Source organism: Passer domesticus, chromosome 5, assembly GCF_036417665.1.
Source record: "Passer domesticus isolate bPasDom1 chromosome 5, bPasDom1.hap1, whole genome shotgun sequence".
Taxonomy (NCBI): Eukaryota; Metazoa; Chordata; class Aves; order Passeriformes; family Passeridae; genus Passer; species Passer domesticus.
In genome coordinates this window covers 76,733,052-76,749,757 of record NC_087478.1, presented here as the reverse complement: position 1 = coordinate 76,749,757, position 16,706 = coordinate 76,733,052, and the positions used below count along the sequence as shown (strand labels likewise).

General features: G+C 47.8%; 1 protein-coding gene across 3 annotated transcripts in view; it reads left to right on the top strand.

Moving 5' to 3' along the window:
- The window catches only part of SLC6A12 (solute carrier family 6 member 12), a 51,118-nt gene that overhangs the window by 6,868 nt on the left and 27,544 nt on the right, over positions 1 to 16,706 (top strand). For 2 of the 3 annotated variants that reach the window (XM_064421215.1, XM_064421213.1), the window contains exons 1-6: positions 241 to 354; positions 7,996 to 8,192; positions 11,767 to 11,901; positions 13,210 to 13,350; positions 14,750 to 14,837; positions 16,389 to 16,521. In XM_064421215.1, the coding sequence (XP_064277285.1) occupies positions 8,000 to 8,192; positions 11,767 to 11,901; positions 13,210 to 13,350; positions 14,750 to 14,837; positions 16,389 to 16,521 (690 nt within the window). In that variant the 5' untranslated portion in view covers positions 241 to 354; positions 7,996 to 7,999. Of the gene's footprint in view, positions 1 to 240; positions 355 to 7,995; positions 8,193 to 11,766; positions 11,902 to 13,209; positions 13,351 to 14,749; positions 14,838 to 16,388; positions 16,522 to 16,706 lie in introns of those variants that run through there. The other variant, XM_064421214.1, reaches the window with a different exon arrangement.

The window sequence follows — 16,706 nt, the reverse complement described above, 5'->3', positions numbered from 1 at the left end:
AACTCTGGGCCTTTACCCTGCCTACCTGTGGCTGCTTTCTCATGTTGCTTTCTTGTCAGGGCCACAGTTCAAGGTTTGGAGAGGTGCATGTTGTGAGGGAACAGGGGAGAAAGTTCTTGTGCCCTGATGCACCTCCCTTCCCTGCGTCCCACCACCCACGCATGAGCTGGGTGATAATTTAGTGGGGGGAGCTGGTGGAAGGGGTGGGACAGGAGGAGGAGGAGAGAGGGTAGTCTCTGCCTTAACTCTTGCCGTATCTGTGTGGCAGTCAGTGGATTCCCTGCCAGGACTCCAGTGGGACGGGAAAGGATAGGACGGGAGGGGCTTGCCTGGAGAGACCTGCGCTGGGTTCAGGTGAGTGGGGCGTTTGCTTGTTGAGCAGATCTGGCTGGGTGTTTGTGTCACCCTGGGAGTGCCGGTGACTCCGGTCCTCCCGCAGCCAGCTGCTGCACGCCAGCTGCTTGCTGTGCTCTGGAGAGCAGGCCAGCAAATCTGCAAGGGCAAAATATCCCCAAGGTTAAGTAAAGCAAGAGTGAGATGGACAGTAAGGAGCAAATAATCAATTTGGATCGACCTAGGGAAGAGGTTTTTCTTTCAATGGTTGCTTTGGAAAAAGAAAGGACAGGCTGAGATGCTGCACAGGGGGTACCAGGAAGCTGAGAGCAAAGAGATGCCTGAAGGATGAGTAATTGATACTGAAGGTTGTGGCAGCAGAGAAAAAGGGAGAGAGTGACAGGTAAGTACTCAGACGGCAGAAATATTGAGAAGAGAGACAACAGTGAGCCAGACAGGGACAGGGATGAAGGGCAGAGCTGACTGGTTGACAGTAGGTACAGGAGCCAAGGCACTAGGAATGGAGTAGGCTGTAGGCATTTCAGCTGCTGCCAGCATGAGTCCTCTCCTCTTGTGCTGCCCTGCAGAGGTGCTGACCCCAGTGCAGTGACTTGGGAGCTGCAGTTTTAAAAGATGAGCCTGGGGTTGCACTTCGTGTTCTTCTTGCCCCAAAGTTTTCTTCAAATTTGTTCCTGTAGGGCTGAGGCAGGGAGACAACACAGTTTCTGCATGTGCTAAACTCTTGGGATCTGTGGGATGTTTGTGAACAAATGCAGGCAGAACACATGAGGGTTTCATAACACCTGATCTGTGTCTTCTTAAATCAACAGTGCTTTTAAAGTAATCACTACTAATCAGGGCTTTCATCTCATGCCAGTGGAAATACCATTGCCCTAGTTTTTCCTCTTTGACAGCTGGTGATACGAGAGGCTGAACCTTGGACCTGACCTTTGCAGCTCTGCAACAGCCCAACTTTTCTGGATTCAGATGTTGTCCTTGCAGAGGGCAGGCTAAAGAGCCTGTGCTGTATCTCTACCTGACTGTGGTCCTGGGCAGGCTAGAGGAAATTTTGGGTGCCCCAGGCTGGAGAGCAGGTACCAGGCCCCTTGGAGGGTGCAGGTGGGATGCAGTCCCACCACATTACAATGTGGCATTAGGACAGGAACTGCTGGAAAACACTTGGAGTCATGGTCTCCGTGTACCTCTGCCTGTGCTGATTTCACCTTATGTGACTCGTCCTGAGCACCAAGTGGAGCTGGCTGAGCCTGCCCAGGGTCTGGCATGGGGTGCAGGGGTGAACAGGGAGCACAGTGTGGGGACAATCGTGGCAGGGAGCCCTGCTGCTCTGTGCTGGCCACACACATGTCTGTGCTGAGGGACCAGGCTCTGCCACACGCGCTGTTGGCTCCCCTCATCCTCCCTGCTGGGAAGCATAAGGCAATGTGTTATGCCTTAACCTTGCTCGGCTTTTGGAAGAGTCTTCCTTGACTGCTCTTCCCCTGTGCTGCCTGTTTCTCATCGCTGACAGCAAGTGTCCTCAGGCTGTGCTTTTGGGAGGTCAGGCAGGGCGTGCCTACCTGGAGGAGTTTAGATATGAGTGCCTAGAGCAGTGTGATGCCAAATTCCCTGTGCTGCTCTCCCACCTCTGAACTGCAGCTGCAGTGCTGGCTCCTCTGCTCTCCTGCTCTACCAACTTTGCTTCCCACTCTTCCCGCAGCCCTCGCCCCCAGCCGCAGGGATGGATGGGTGGCAGCAGCTGGCCCAGCAGGGCTGGGGGCTGGCAGTCTCCATCTCTTCATCTGACCTGCCCAGGGCTGCTGGCTGGCACCTTGCTCCATGAAATTGCTGCCCCAGAGAGGTGACAGCCTTGCAGGCATCCTGCAGACTGTCTTGTCCTTGTGGAGCGCCTCTGGGCTGCACCACAGGTCGCTGCCCCTTTGTGCAGGGAGCTGTTTGCAGAGTGAGTGCTGGAGCAGCGTGGCTTTCACCCTCTGTGCCATTCACCTGCTCTGCTCCTCCAGCCAGTGACAGGAGCCGTGCTGGCCACAAGCTTTGGCTGCACACAGGGATCTCTGAGCCAGCCAGATGCAGCCCCAGGCCTTCAGCCTGACAGCTCCAGCCATTGGGTAGGTGGCTCTGGGGGCTCCACTGGGGTCTGCCTGGATCTGTGGCTGTACCAGACCTATTGCTGGTGCTTGTAAGAAGAATGGATCCTGCTGTGGCTGGCTTCCTGTTGCACTGGATATAGCCAGATTATGGGCTGAGTGGAGGTCTTGAGGTTATCTGGTTTGGTGCATAGGCTGGTTTCTAGTCCTATTTAGACAGCATTTATGGACTTCATCTGTTAGTCTTGCTTTTTTTTCTAGGCTAGAGAAAGAAACCATCTCTGTGTCTCTGTAGCCCAGAGCAGGGATGGTGATCCATGGACACCAACAGAGACTCATCTGGCTTGGGGAACAAGAGCCTACCTTGCTTTTAACAAGAGATTTGCCACTGATCCTCAGAAAAGTCCAGGCAATGTTGGAGGCTTCGGAGAGTCTTCTGTCCAACAGCAGAAGACAGAGCAGGGTGCCATTTGGCACCCTCCTGCACTGGGGGTGTGTGCTCTGAAGGGTGATGCTCTATAATCCTTGCATCTTGTACTGCAGATGTCCATGCCATAGTGAACTCACTCATAAGGAACTCACCGAGTTCCTTGTCTCGCTCTTTCTGGTGTCAGTAAGTAGCAAACTCACTGACTGCACAAGCATTGCTCTTATTTCACACTGGAGAAAACATAGGTAGGATGTGATTCTTGTAACAGTCTCCTGTGCCTCATGAACGTTGCTGAACAGATGCTTTGAGAATACCCTGCAGCCCACAGAACCTGGAAGTTAATTAGAAAGTGTAAAGAAGCCAACTAACTTTCAATTGCTTGAAATGAAAGGCATTTTAATTTCAACTGCTGTCCTGTAGTTGATCAGTCTTTCTACATCTTTCCTTGCCTTTCTTTGTTATGCAGCTGGAGCGAGCCATTCTCCAGCAGCATTCCCGTTTGGAAGCAGCTGTTTCTGCTCATGTAGCTGCTCTTAGATTGGCTGGAAAGCACTTGCTTCCACTGCTAATATTTTCTTGTCCATCCTGCAGAGCTGATTCCAGCAGCAGCCCCCATGCACTGATTTAACGGGGTGGCTCCCTTAAGCTGTACCTCGGCGCTGCTGTTCCTTGCTGAGCCCTGATTTTCTGTCTCTGCTCCCACAGCCGCCCCCGCCTCCTGCCATCAAAATGCAGCGCAGGATTTCAGCTGCTGACTAACTGCTGGCTCTGGTTGCGCAACTGGAGAATTTTATGTGTCCTGCTCCTTCTTTTGTAACACAGCCCGGCCGTCTTGCTTCCTGATTCCTCCCTCCCCATCTTAAATTGCAGTTTATGTGCTTGGTTGTTTCAAAATGAAACCAAGAAATAGAAATGCTGTCTGCGTTATCACCTGTGATTCTGCAGTTCAGGCAGTGTCCAAGGGAGCTTTAACACTATGCTTCCTCTCATAAACGTTATCAGCTGCTTTTTAGAGACATTTCTGTCTGCTGTTCCCTCTGTTTCACTATTCCCTCTGGAGATTGTCCTCATCTCATTTGCCTTATGATAAAACAGCAAAATAGGTCAAACAGAGGATGTTAACTTCCCAGCAGTAGGAACTCCTGTCTGACAGCAGTCGGGAACAGACAGTAAGTTTGCAGAAAGAAAAGCTTTAGGAGAATTGCTATTGGATTCTTCCTCTGGTGCCAAAATTCCAGGTGGCTTCTCTCTCATCTGTTTCACTCTTGTTCCTTGCCTCACCTGAGGAACTTTTTCAAAGTTCCCTCCCTTTTTTACCCTGAGGGAGGCTGAGGATAGCACCATATTTTGCTTCAAATGATGCTCTCTTTCTCCTCTTTTTCTTATCACTGCTTCTTCCCTTCAGCAGCATCTTGTTTCCAAACAAAGCCAAAAAATGCTGTTCTCCTGCATATCTGCATTGTGTGTTCAGCACATCATAGGCAGCTGCTGAGTGACCACAATGCTTCAGAGATGTTCTTGGTTTTCCTTGCCTTTTGTGACCATACTTGAAGGATCCCATGGTGGTAGGTGTGGGACAAACACAGTCCAAAATTTGTGACCAAGGCGGGACTGTGTTGCCTCATTCAAATCTTCAAGAATGGAACTTGTTGCTCTGGGTCTATGGCTGTCTGCATGCTGCCTTGGAAAAGAGAGAAGGCAGGAATCCTGCAGGAATCCAGGCGTATTCTTGTTTTCCCAGCAATAAATCTTTTGGGGAAAAAATTGTGGCTGTCTCCATGCACCAAGCCCAGTGCCAAATACTGTACCATTTCCTATGGAGCTGCATAGAGGGAGCTCACTGCTCTCTGTGGGAAGATGACACACTACAGGCCATTTCTGTGAAGGGAAAAAAACCATCTCCAAGTGCTGAGGGCTGAAAATACAGCAGAGCACCTCTAGAAGAGACAGGTGGGGTCAGAGAGAGCTGAGGAGGGAAGGTGTTGTTGGTTGAGGGGGCTCAGGGGCAGGGTAGACTGTAGATTGAATCAAGATGACATTTTAGCAGTTGGGAAAACTTAATGGCAGAGCAAGAAAAGAGTCTGGGAATGAAGTAGTCATAGGATTTTTCTCCAAACTTTGCTGAAGAAACAGCAGAAAAAATGCAGGCAAGCAGTGAGGGGCACAGTCTTTACTCCAAACTCATGTATTAAGGAGGGGGCAACTAAAGGAAGAGGGGAAAATGTTTGCCTGTTGGGGAGGATGTAACCCAGTAGGTGGCTGTGACTGCTGTGGGAGAACCAAATTGTTCCTAGCTGGAAACAAGTTATTTGAGTCCCCATCTGGCCTAAGAACATATAGAGCAGGGGCACAGTAGGATTAAATGTTTAGGAAAAGAGCCAGGAGGTGTATGAATAGGTTTTGTCATAGAAACAGTAGGCGAAGCAGAGAGGGAAGTTGTGGGGATGTGTAATGTGCATGGCTTTGTCTGGGAAAGGAGAAGTTGTATGTCATGCCATGAAGGGCCAGAACTTTGGGAACCAGTTTAATTCAACATCTGTTCCCACTTGAAAAAGTTTGATTTCATAGCCAGGGTGCTTTCCCCCTTCTTAAAATAGGAACATGAAGGCAGAAGTGCTGTGTCTCCCCTGATACTCTGTTTCTCCCAGCTGTGTTCCTCATTGGAGCATCCCAAATTCTATCCTTCATGTTGGCCTATTCAGGAATCAGAGGACAGATAAAAAGTCCTGGTCCAGGTGTCCTGAGCTGGAGGCTGGTGACAGGGCTGGGGCTGTGGGCTGGCATCATACATTCCCTTCCCAGAGCTAGGTGAGAGGAGGTGATTCTCTGATTGTGACCTTCCTCTGCACCCATGTGTGAAACAGGTCTAGCAAAAATGAAATAAACCCACAAATATTAGTAGAAATAGGCTGGCTCTTGGATCCACCTTACATTAAAAGAATAAAACCAAAGAATTAGCTAGTCTTGTCCTGCCAGCTTCCTGGGACATCCTCAACAAACCCAGACTTAAACATCTCTGTACTTGATAATGTGCCCTGGACTGCAGCAAATTGGAATGTGCCAAGGACCGTGACAGATCAAACATGTTTCATTAAGTATGTGTTACTTTTTCTCTCACATTTGACAGTGCGTGGAGCTCTGCTTCTCTCAGATGAGGAGGCTGTGCTGCAGCATTGGAATAAACTGATTAGCCAGCTAGCAGGCCTTGCTGCAGGCAGGCAGTGGGGAGAAGGGCCTTGCCTGGCCTTCAGCAGCTGAGAAATGGCTGGCAGGAGGACCTGATGATTCCATCTCCCAATCCTACCCAGCAGAAGGGCTAAGTGAAGGGGGCAAATCTGGGACTGCTGAGCTGCTGGGGAGCTGCAGCTGCAAGCCAGCATTTAGGGTGTGTGCCTTGATTCCTGGGTTCCACCACCTTCTTTAAATGTGGGGTTAGAGGTTTGTAGGAGCCTGTTAGAGGGCTGATTCACCTTCCTGCTCTTGTGTGGATCCACAGGTGTTGTAGCCCTTGGTGGTTTGGATCAGTGCAAACCCTGCCAGTAAATAGTTGCTTTCCAGCATATTGACCATAAAGGGCAAGGGCTGGAGATAAAACAGAGATTGCTTCCTCAGTGCCCTCATGCATCTGAATTTGACACCAAAACTGGTTGTGCCCACTGCAGTACTACCCATATAGAGGCTCTTACTGGCAATAGTTCTAAAAACCTCTCAAATTTAGCAGGGACCAGGATCTTTTTGTCTAGTTTTTTGAAAAGGAAGCTTATTAGCCTGGAGGATGATCTTCACCAGCCCTTCCTTGATTGCTCTCCTCTATGGTTTAAGTCCCCCTGATCTTGTTGCAGCCTCTCTTACACTGGTTGATGTCTCACATGAGACTCAGTCCTCCATTCAGCATCCATGGAAATCTGCTGCTGATAGCAAAGCAAATAGGATGAGCCCTTCAGGAAAGCAGATGGGGAACAAAGCCTGTTGTTGCCTAGGGCATTTAGAGAGCAATTGGTGTATTACGCTGTGAGATCTGATTTGCTTTCATTACTTGAATAACAGGCAGGAAACATGCCTGTGTCAAAGAACTACTTGTTCTGCTGTGAACATTCATTAGAAGTTGTCTTTTCATACACAAGCATCTTTCTTTGCCCCAGGGCCTGATATATCCAGAGGGTTAGCTTTTAGGAAATGATTTCCTTTACAGAACTAAATGAGACACTGATAATGATGCTGTCTTGTGTGGATAAGTGTGAGCATGGCCCACCAGCTCCTGCTCCCTTGCTTCATTGAAACTACACCAAAACAAGTGCCATAGTGTTCCTTGGCTGCCTGGACAGTTAGATGTCAGGGCTTACACTTGCTCTTGTTTCCAGTTAGGTCAGGTTCCCTGGTAGTCCCTACTCACCATGGGATGGCTCATACCTGGTGTTTGTGCAGAGGGACATGACTGGAGAGACACCAGGCACAAGGAGGGAGGGAATAGCTTGGAACCATGGTCCTGGTGCACAGGATCAATAGAAGACTTGGTGGTCCTGTAAGGTAAATGACATCAGAGGTGATGAAGTCCTGCTCACCACTGAGGTGCTCACTGGGAGAGGTCCTTGGCCTGAGCTGCCTCCAGGGCCAAGGGAGAGAGCAAGTTTAAATAGTCCAGAGCAGATTCAGGGGCAGTGGAAATGTTGGCTGTTGTGGATGATGCAGATTGCTGTCTCTCTTGCTCCCTGAAGATGGGGATGTTCCCTTAGGTGGCATAGAAGGAATGAGAGATGTGCTATTAAAAAACTTATTGAGCCACCAGCAAAATGAATTTGCAAGTTGCTACAAGGGAACAAAACCCTGATTTCTTTGCAGTCCCAGGTGGTGGGAATGGAGGCAGAGATGCTGCTGCTTTGGAGAGCCTTGTTTCCAGTGCATTTTCCTAATCTCAACAAGGGAATGTGTATCCCTTGCTAAAACAAATCACTTCTAGAAAGGCCAACTTCTGCTCAGTAATGCCACCAGATAACTGGTATCTAAATTTACATACTGATACTGGAACCACATCTTATTGTGGTGTCTGGTCCTCTCACTCCTCTTCCCACAAGTGTGTCCTGCAGCAACTCCCTACATCCCATGCTCTCCTTCTCTTCTGTCCCACAGAGCCATGACAAGAGCCCTGTCCAGGGAAGGAGAATCCAATGGGGCTGCCATATCTCCTGAAGAGATAAAAATGGAGGAAATGGAAGACAGAGGCCAGTGGAGGAACAAAATGGAGTTTGTGCTGTCTGTGGCTGGAGAGATCATTGGCCTGGGAAACGTGTGGAGGTTCCCATACCTCTGCTACAAGAATGGTGGTGGTGAGTTCACAGCTCACGTGAGTTGTTCTAGATCTGTAGGTGTGATGAGAGACATGTACATGCCTGCACCCCATTCTCCTATGTACTCCCTAAGGTACTCCTTATTCACTCCTTCAACAAGTCAGTTCCTGCCAAAGTTAGGAGGAATAAAAACTCAGGGGTGAATCCAGCTCCCCTGTGGGTACTCTTCTTTATAGCAGCATTCTCAAATCTGGACTCCTAAAAAATTGACCCCCAGCAACAACTTAAGGCTGTTGGGCATCTCAAGAAATTATTGGTCTTTAGAAAATATCAGATGCTGTGAGTGCTCAGAAAGCCAACATCAACCTCTTCCTACATATTCCCTTTTCCTACTCCTGGTGTAAAATCCATCTTTTTCAGGCCTTGTTACAGAGGAGGAAAGGCTTAGATAGTGCTGGTATCCTAGCCAAGGCCTGATACACCCTAGAAGAGCTCTGCCTCTTCCCCTGGAGCAATTCTCACAGTGATCAAACCACTATTAGGAAAATTAATCCCCAAAAAAGATTCATTCACCTTCCCTTTTGTGTCTTTGCATAGCTCTCCTTTTCTCTTCTAGTAACACTGCAATCAGATCATTACATGGTTAAAAGTTAAAATTTCTTATAACAATAAGATGAAACGTAAGGGAATAATTGACTGTCACTAACTTTTCTCAGTGAATAAAAATCTAACTTTATAAAAGAAAAGGAGGAATAACAAATTACATGTCAAATCCAGCAATAACTTCTCTTTTGTTCTTGTTCTCTAAAAACACCTTGAAATAATGGTCTGGGACTTGCTTCACACCCCACCCCCCTTACTCTGAGCTTCCTTTCTCTGCAGACCGTGCCCCAGAGGCCTTTCTTTCCCAAGGTGCCATGAGCTTTCATCAGTAGCTGAGTAGTTCCACTGTAATTTTCCCTAGGGCTTCCAAATTCCTGTCCTCTCTGCTGTTGCTGGAGTTTATCCAAATTAAACAAGACAAGACAATACATCCTCAAAACCAGTGAGGGGCAGGGTAAGAAATGGTTAAGTACAATGGAATTAAGTTTTTCTTGAACCTGGGATGATTTTTAGCAGATCCTCCAGTTTTCTTCTCCAAGTTTTTTTTTTTTTTTTATGGGAGGCACCAAGAGCAAGTCAGATGGGCACAGGTTAGGAAACACTGGAGGTGCATCTGATTGAACAGCCCATTCTGCAGTGATGCTTTGAGAGAGGAGTCATGGGTTTTGCATGGAAAATTTCTCCCTGAGCTCAGATGATATCTTTGCATAGTTTGTGCCTGTGGTACCCCGTTCAGCAGTCCTTGCAATTTGTATGCTAATTAGAGTAAGTGAAAAGGCTACTTTTGTTCACTTTAAATATCTATTGAATAACATTTTTCTTTTTAATTAAACTGCTCTGGAATAGCTAAGGCTGTGATTCAGAGGGCAACAAAGCTAGGCTTGGGAAAGGTTAGGATGGGAGAGTCCTTCCCTCACAGCTCTCCACACTGCCTTTGTAGAAAGTATGCTACTGCTGTGGAAGGTGCTTTTCTCTCTCCAGGGCTCTAGGGAACAAGAAGACTGATACAGGACAAGGCAATGTATTTCCCATGACACTCAAAGACATTCTCATCATTGGAAAAGTTCTTGAAATTGCAAAAAAAAAAAAAAAAAGGCATTTTCCACCTATAAATGCTGCATCCCTGTCCCACCCTTACCCCCCAGATTTGAGACTGCTGTTCTGTCACTTTTCTCCACCTGAAGACAGATGCCATAGAAACAATAGCACTAGTTTTCTGTAAAGCGACCAACTGCAACCTTATCTACTGCTGCACTGTCAAATTTGATCTAATTGCTTAGCATCCTGAACTTATTGACTCATAAGGAAAGAGGATTTGTTTCTGTGGCCCCACTCAAGGCTGAGGCTCCTTCAGTACAGCAGCAAATTGAGGAGGGGATCACAGCTGGAGTTTCAGCTGGGGACAGCACAGGTTAAGAGAGACAAGACAATGGAGGTGCAAGAAAACCATCACTGCTCAGAGACCAAAATGGGCCAACCTCTGGGACAAATTATATCAGAGGGGAGGGTCTGGAATCTGCTGAAAGGCTCATCTGTGTGCAGAATCATAAAACTGTCTTGCAGATTTGGCATAGATGTCCTGCAACAACAAAAGCATCATCTGCCTCTAGTTCAGGGTCTGCAGTTCTCACTTCCTACCCTGCAAACCTGGACTGACCCTGAGAACCAGCCTCCTTCCCTCTGGCCCCAGGTCTCCTGCAGCTACACACAGCTGTGTTTAGGGGAAATTTGGATGTTCTTTGTTATTGTAACATTGTTGGCTTAAAAACAAGGGCAAGTGTTGCTCACGGTCACTGGAAGGAATGTCGGTGTGAGTGCCTGTGCTGGCAGGGGAGGAGAGGGCCAGGGGTGACAGTGGCTGAGAAAAGCACCCTAGTCTTGGTTACAAGCAACTGAGATGCTCTCCAGGCCCTGGCAAGAGAGGTGTTCATGACCAGATTTTATTGTATGGAGTGGCAAGACAGCCAGTTGTTCAATGAGGATGGCAGTCACCTTACCTTGTTTAGAGGGGAGCAAAAGTGTGAAAATCTACACTAAGGATGTGGAGAAAGAGAGTGAGGTGACAGAAGGAAGGTCAGCTGTGAAAATGAGATCTCAGGAGCAGTTTTGAGCAGAGCAGTAAATGTATTTGGTGTTTTGGTTTGACAGCATAACTGCAAAGGTGCAAAAATGTTTCAGACAGCTGAACAGAGCACTAAGCCATTTTTTCAGGGCATTAAATTTTTTGTTGTTGTTGTTTTTGTTTGTCTTTTCTTATGCTTAGTTTCTGTTGGTCATTGTTTCTGGGAAAAAGCCTTGCTCTTTTCTCCTTCTTCCATTTTGATAAGGGTTAATCTGAGGGCCATTTCAGGCTGATTTCTCTTTACACATTTCTCTACATATTAGCAAAAAATGGATTTTGAAGGTAGAAGTTAAACTTCTTCATTTTGAAAATGCTGGAAAGATATTCTTCCCCTATTTCCATTTTTCTGGTGCAATCTGCTTTCCAAATTTGATGTGAAATATGTCTCAAGTAAATTTATATCCTGGCAAACATTTTACTTACCAAGAAATGTCACCAGCCTCCAGGTTTGTATCCTCAGGGCAAGTGGGAGTTTTGCTGTGACTCTCATGAAAGGCAGAACAAATGTGGTTATGTGAAACAAGGACTTATTTTGTTCATCCCATTCCTGCTGAAAGCTGGAATGAGGTCAGGAGCATGAAGCCGGGAGAACTTCATCAGAACTTTCTTTTTTTAGCTCCTTGGCTGGCTACTCCTTACCTCTAGGTTTTGGCCTATGCCAAATGCAGAAATGCTGCAGTAGCACAAGACAGACCACCCTTGTATTTTTTTCTGGGGAATTATGGTGATGGAAACCTTGTTTCTTTAGCAGAGGTTGCACATTTTGCTCGGTGAAATATTTATGTTTATGTAGCTGATTCCAGCTGTGGTCCCAGGTACCTGGCAAGAGGTTTTAAGGAAAAGGTTTATGAAAAGGTCTCTGAGGCAGCATTTTACCCTTCTCTGCAGGAGCCTTCCTCATCCCTTACCTCATCTTCCTCTTCACCTGTGGGATCCCCCTGTTCTTCCTGGAGACGGCGCTGGGGCAGTACACGAGCCAGGGAGGGGTGACTGCCTGGAGGAAGATCTGTCCCATCTTTGAAGGTGAGTCAAGTTACAGTATTTACTGACAACACTTTCTGGCAATCAGTGACTCAAATACTTTTTTTTTTAAAATATTATTATTTTTTTTTCTTTCTCCTTTAGTCTCCCTCCTTTCTTCTCCTTCCCAGCCTTGTTATTCCTTCTGCTGCCTGCTGTGTGAACAGGGGCAGTTCCCTGACCCCTCTCGATGTGAGTGAGGGTGTGTGGTGTTGTCTGGGGGCTGTGCTGGTCCACCTGAACCACAGTCTCTGCTTTGAGGAGCTCAGAACCTGGGAGAGAGGAGAAGCAGGATGGCCAGCTTGAAGGAGGAGGATGGAAGTATCAATGTACAAACACCTGTGTGTAGTTCAGGACAAATAGTGAGGGGAGGAGAGATTGAGGAAACCTGTCTGGTTTATCGTGCTTTCCCTGCCCACTCCCGTGCCCAGGGCTGCTGTGGCAGCACTTCCAGGCTGGCATCCTTCAAACTGGGGGAATGAGACTGTGTGCACTGGGTCTGACAGCCCAGAAATGTGATGGGGATGAGGTTAAGCCACAGGGGTAGGAACCAGGGCTTCTGGGGCCCTGGGGAAGGTTGTTTAATGGGATTAATATATTCATGAATATAATTTCCTCCATACTTCTGTCCAGAGGAGAGCTTATTAACATGTGCTCAGGCAGAGTGGAGCCTGGTTAGTTTGCTTGAGCATGGGCATGCAGTGCTATTTGAAACTCCTTGGGGAGTCTGGGACCTCCTGCACTGGAGACCCCTATGCTCTGGCACAGACCTGGAGCTGGACAGCAGGGGCATCTCAAAGGACACTGACAACCAATTTTAAATAAATGAATTGGGCCTTTCTGCTCTGATTACTGTTCTGAGGTCTCAGTGAGCAATGGGCAAAAACAGGACCCAAGGCCGAAGCTGAGCATGGTGTATATCAGCTGTAAGAATGTTTTTTGCCTGAATCTTTCCAGAAGTAAGAGGCTCAGATACATTTCTTTTCTTCAAGGGCTAGAGCTGTATATTTCTGAAGTGGAGGCACTATGGTGCTGTGGCATGGTAGCCATTAGAAATTTTTTTTTCAAATCAGCATAAGGTTTTCTGGCTGTTTCACCACAGACCTGTCTAGAGTTACCAACAATGTTTCCTGTCTGCATGCACAGTCACAAAATCCTTCCTCTTTCCCTTAGGCAGATCTTGCACTATTCTCTGGAGAGCCATATTGTTGGTGTTGCATCCTTCTTACCACAGCATGGTAAGGGGTTAAGCCTCATGTGTTGGGAGTTGGTTGCCAGTCCCATCCTCACCTCCTTTGCTTTTCCTCACAGGAATTGGATATGCCTCCCAAGTAATTGTGGGATATCTGAATATCTACTACATAGTCATCTTGTCCTGGGCACTCTTCTACCTGTTCAGCTCCTTCACTTCAGTGCTACCGTGGGTCAGCTGCAATAACCCCTGGAACTCAGGTACACCTTCCCTTGGTCAGCTTCTAGCTTCTTTCCAATTCCCAGAAGTTATTTGGGTTTTGTTGAAAATATTTGGTTTTGTTTGGATAAGAAGATGTCATGAGCTGGCATGTGATGTCACCAAAAAATAGGCATTTTCTGGCAAGGAGGAGAGGTGGATGGTAGAGTTTGCAGGTCAATCTAGAGCCCTCATCATGTGGCAGGATCTTTTTATTAGCTCTGGTGCAATGGTTTATCTTACAGTTCCCTTACTCTGCCCCATTCCTGCGGAGTTACTGGGACAGTTGCTCCTACTGCCAGTGCCTGAACGGTTTCCTCTGTGCACTCAGCTTTTGGGTAAATCAGGCCAAGCCTGTATTGTAGGATTTTGGCAGTTCAGGTCTCCCAATGAAAGAATCAGTAACACAAAACTCTAAGGGCTCTGTTTTCCTGGTAAATCACATCCATACAGCCTTCATACCATTACATTCACTAGGGTTGTCATTGCTTTGTGCTCATAGTTCACTTAACTCTGTCCTGCAGAGAAGACCTGGCTTTGACTTTACTCAAGGTGCTTGTGCTGAGCCTGGGAAGATGGGGTAGATGTGAGGTAATCCTCACGAATGTCCTTGTCAGGAATTTTTTAACATGTTGAACAGGTTTGGCTTGGCAGCAGCTTGGTTCCCTCCCTTTTTCTCTTTCGTCAGATGATTAATTTCTCCAATTAGTTAAATTTCTCTACCCTGTGGGCCTTTTACTCACAGCTCCCTCTTCCCTTTCATCCCAGCAGAAGTAACCAGCCTTTTAAAGAGCTGATCCAATTCCTTCAGCTCCCCCAGAATGGATTTGTTTGCAAGGAAAGCCACATATGTTCTCTTAACAGAGAGAAGCTTCTCAGCAACAGCTGGGTTTCCTTGGTTTGCAGTGGATTGTCTTTTGCTGGCAAAATGCAAGATGAGGTGCATTGGATGTGTGGCATCTTCTCTGTTTTTAGTTATTTCATGCTTTGTAACAGGGTTGGGGATGGCAAAGGAGACCATGAAGGCTTCTGTGGTGTGTGCATGTGTGGACAGGGAATGGTGCATGATGTGGAAAGAGAACGAGATTTTCTATCCTGACTACTCCTAGTCGTTATCCCTTGACAATCTATATTTTTCAGTCATCTGTTTTCATTTGGGCAGGGAATTGTTCTCTCCTTCTCCTCTTCCCTTCCTGAAGCCCCTCTGGTGACTTCTGGATTGGAATTCATACCTGGGGAGAGCCACAGTTTAATAAGACATTTAATGAGATGCTCTATAGCACAAGATGAAGGATCTGTGTGCTGCCAGAGTAAGGGTTAGGGTCCAGAGGGGAAGGAACATCCATCTTGGAGGAGCCTTAGAGAATTTCTCACCTTATCAGCTTCCTTTTCTTTTGGTAGATCTCTGTGTGGACATTCTGAATAGATCCAGCCTGGACAACAGGACCTTGCCTGCGAACAGCACCTCCTCAATGATTGAGTTTTGGGAGTATGTGATTGCTTTCCCTCTGTTCAGGCTCCCTCTCATCCAAAGGACTCCCTGGGCGGGGGGCTGTGTGTCTGGAGGAGCAAGTGAGGTGCCACGTGTCAGATCCAACACGGGGAGCACAACGAGCTGCTGAGGAGATGGGCACAGAGCCCAGGGTGTGAGGACTTGGGCACACCCCAAAGGCAGCTCACCGTGTCCCTGCCCCAGGGGTGCTCTTGTGCACCTTGAGGGTGTGTTCCCCTTTCTGGCACTGGGCTGCCTAGGTGAGTGTGGCCATCGAGAGAGGCACCAAAAGCAGGCGAGGGCTTGCTGCAAGCAGGAGAACATGTGCTGGGTGTTGTAGGTTGGCAGGCAAGCATGAGAGGCCATGGCAGACAGAACAGTCCTCCACAGTGAAACACAGTGGGGAAAAACTGCCTTTTACCTTCTTTTGACCCAGTCCTGCTTGCTGTCTAAGGGAAATGATCCATCAGGCTGCTCAGGATCATTCCTGGAGAGCAGGGATCTGAGATGCATGCATGAGATGCCAGAGAATTATTCGAGGAAGGTGGAGAATTTTGAGGAATTTTGGGCTGGAGGCACTAAAATACAGTCTGAGTGAGGGGTCTTACAGCAGGCCAGACAATGACCCAGATAAGGGTCATCAGTGCAGCCTGGAGAGGTTGAAATGACTGCTGGTGCCACCCTACCACTCCACATGCTACAGAGGAAAGTCTTACAAAGAAGAAGGCTGTCAAGGACTTGGCTTCAGCACATGGGTTTGGGTTTTTCGCCCATTTCTGTCTCTTAAAGTACAATTGAAAGGGTTGACTGTCCTTTGTCTGTTGCACAGGGCACATAAGAAGATGATACATGCCCACGGTTGCAAAAAGAGTCTTCACAGTGCTGGCCCCCTTCTCCTGCCCTGCTCCTTGCACACACTCTTTAGTGAGAGCTGGGACCCCTCTGAAATGGTTGTTTGGGTTTTCTGTAGAGAGGGCAAGGGGACACTGAGGGAAGTGGTTTTGAGCAGAGTGTGCAGAGGAATTGTAAGTTTGGACTTAGGCTGCTGGCAACTGCAGGAGTTGCAGTGCTGAGCTCTCATGTGGCCTACCTTCTTGATGGTGAATCTCCAAGGAAGGAGGCTGAGGGAAGGGCATGGGAATCTTAAAGATAATTTATGCTTACATATAGGGTGCCTGTAGCATATGGGGGGGAAGAATAGTGGCCAAGTGGCTTTGGTGGTCTGCTTTGGATTGAGTTGTCTCTGCTGGGGAGCTGCCAGGCTCAGGGAGCAATGGGGAGCAGGTGCTGATTTTTTGTAGTGTGGGTCTGACGGGTGTGACACCAAGGGTTAGGAGAGTGGGAGGGTTTGGGTCAGCCACAGGACATGGTGGAGCAGAGAGGGGAGCCTTAAGCAGAGCTGGGACAATTTTCATGGCTGGGAGCCCTGGGCAGATGTGTTGTAGACAGGCTGTTAAGCCTTTGGATGGGGTTATATGGGAAAGGTCTGTGTGGGTGAGTGGGGTCTGGAGTGTTAATGCTTCTCTCCCTGTCCCTGGACACCGGCAGGAAGCGAGTGCTGGGGCTCACGGATGGTATTCACAACCTGGGCGCTGTGCGCTGGGAGCTGGCTCTGTGTCTCCTGCTGGCGTGGATCATCTGCTACTTCTGCATCTGGAAAGGGGTCAAGTCCACAGGCAAAGTAGGAATGGAGATTATCCTCCCAGTCCATAAGCCTCCTTGCATCCATCTTATATTTCTTCCCCAATCTCTTTTTCTTCTGCATGAAGTAGAGGCGGAAGACGCAGCACCAAAATCAAACTTAAAACCTGTTGAGGCCATACAGATGTACACAACTTGTGTTTGAAACCTAAGAGGAAGAATAAA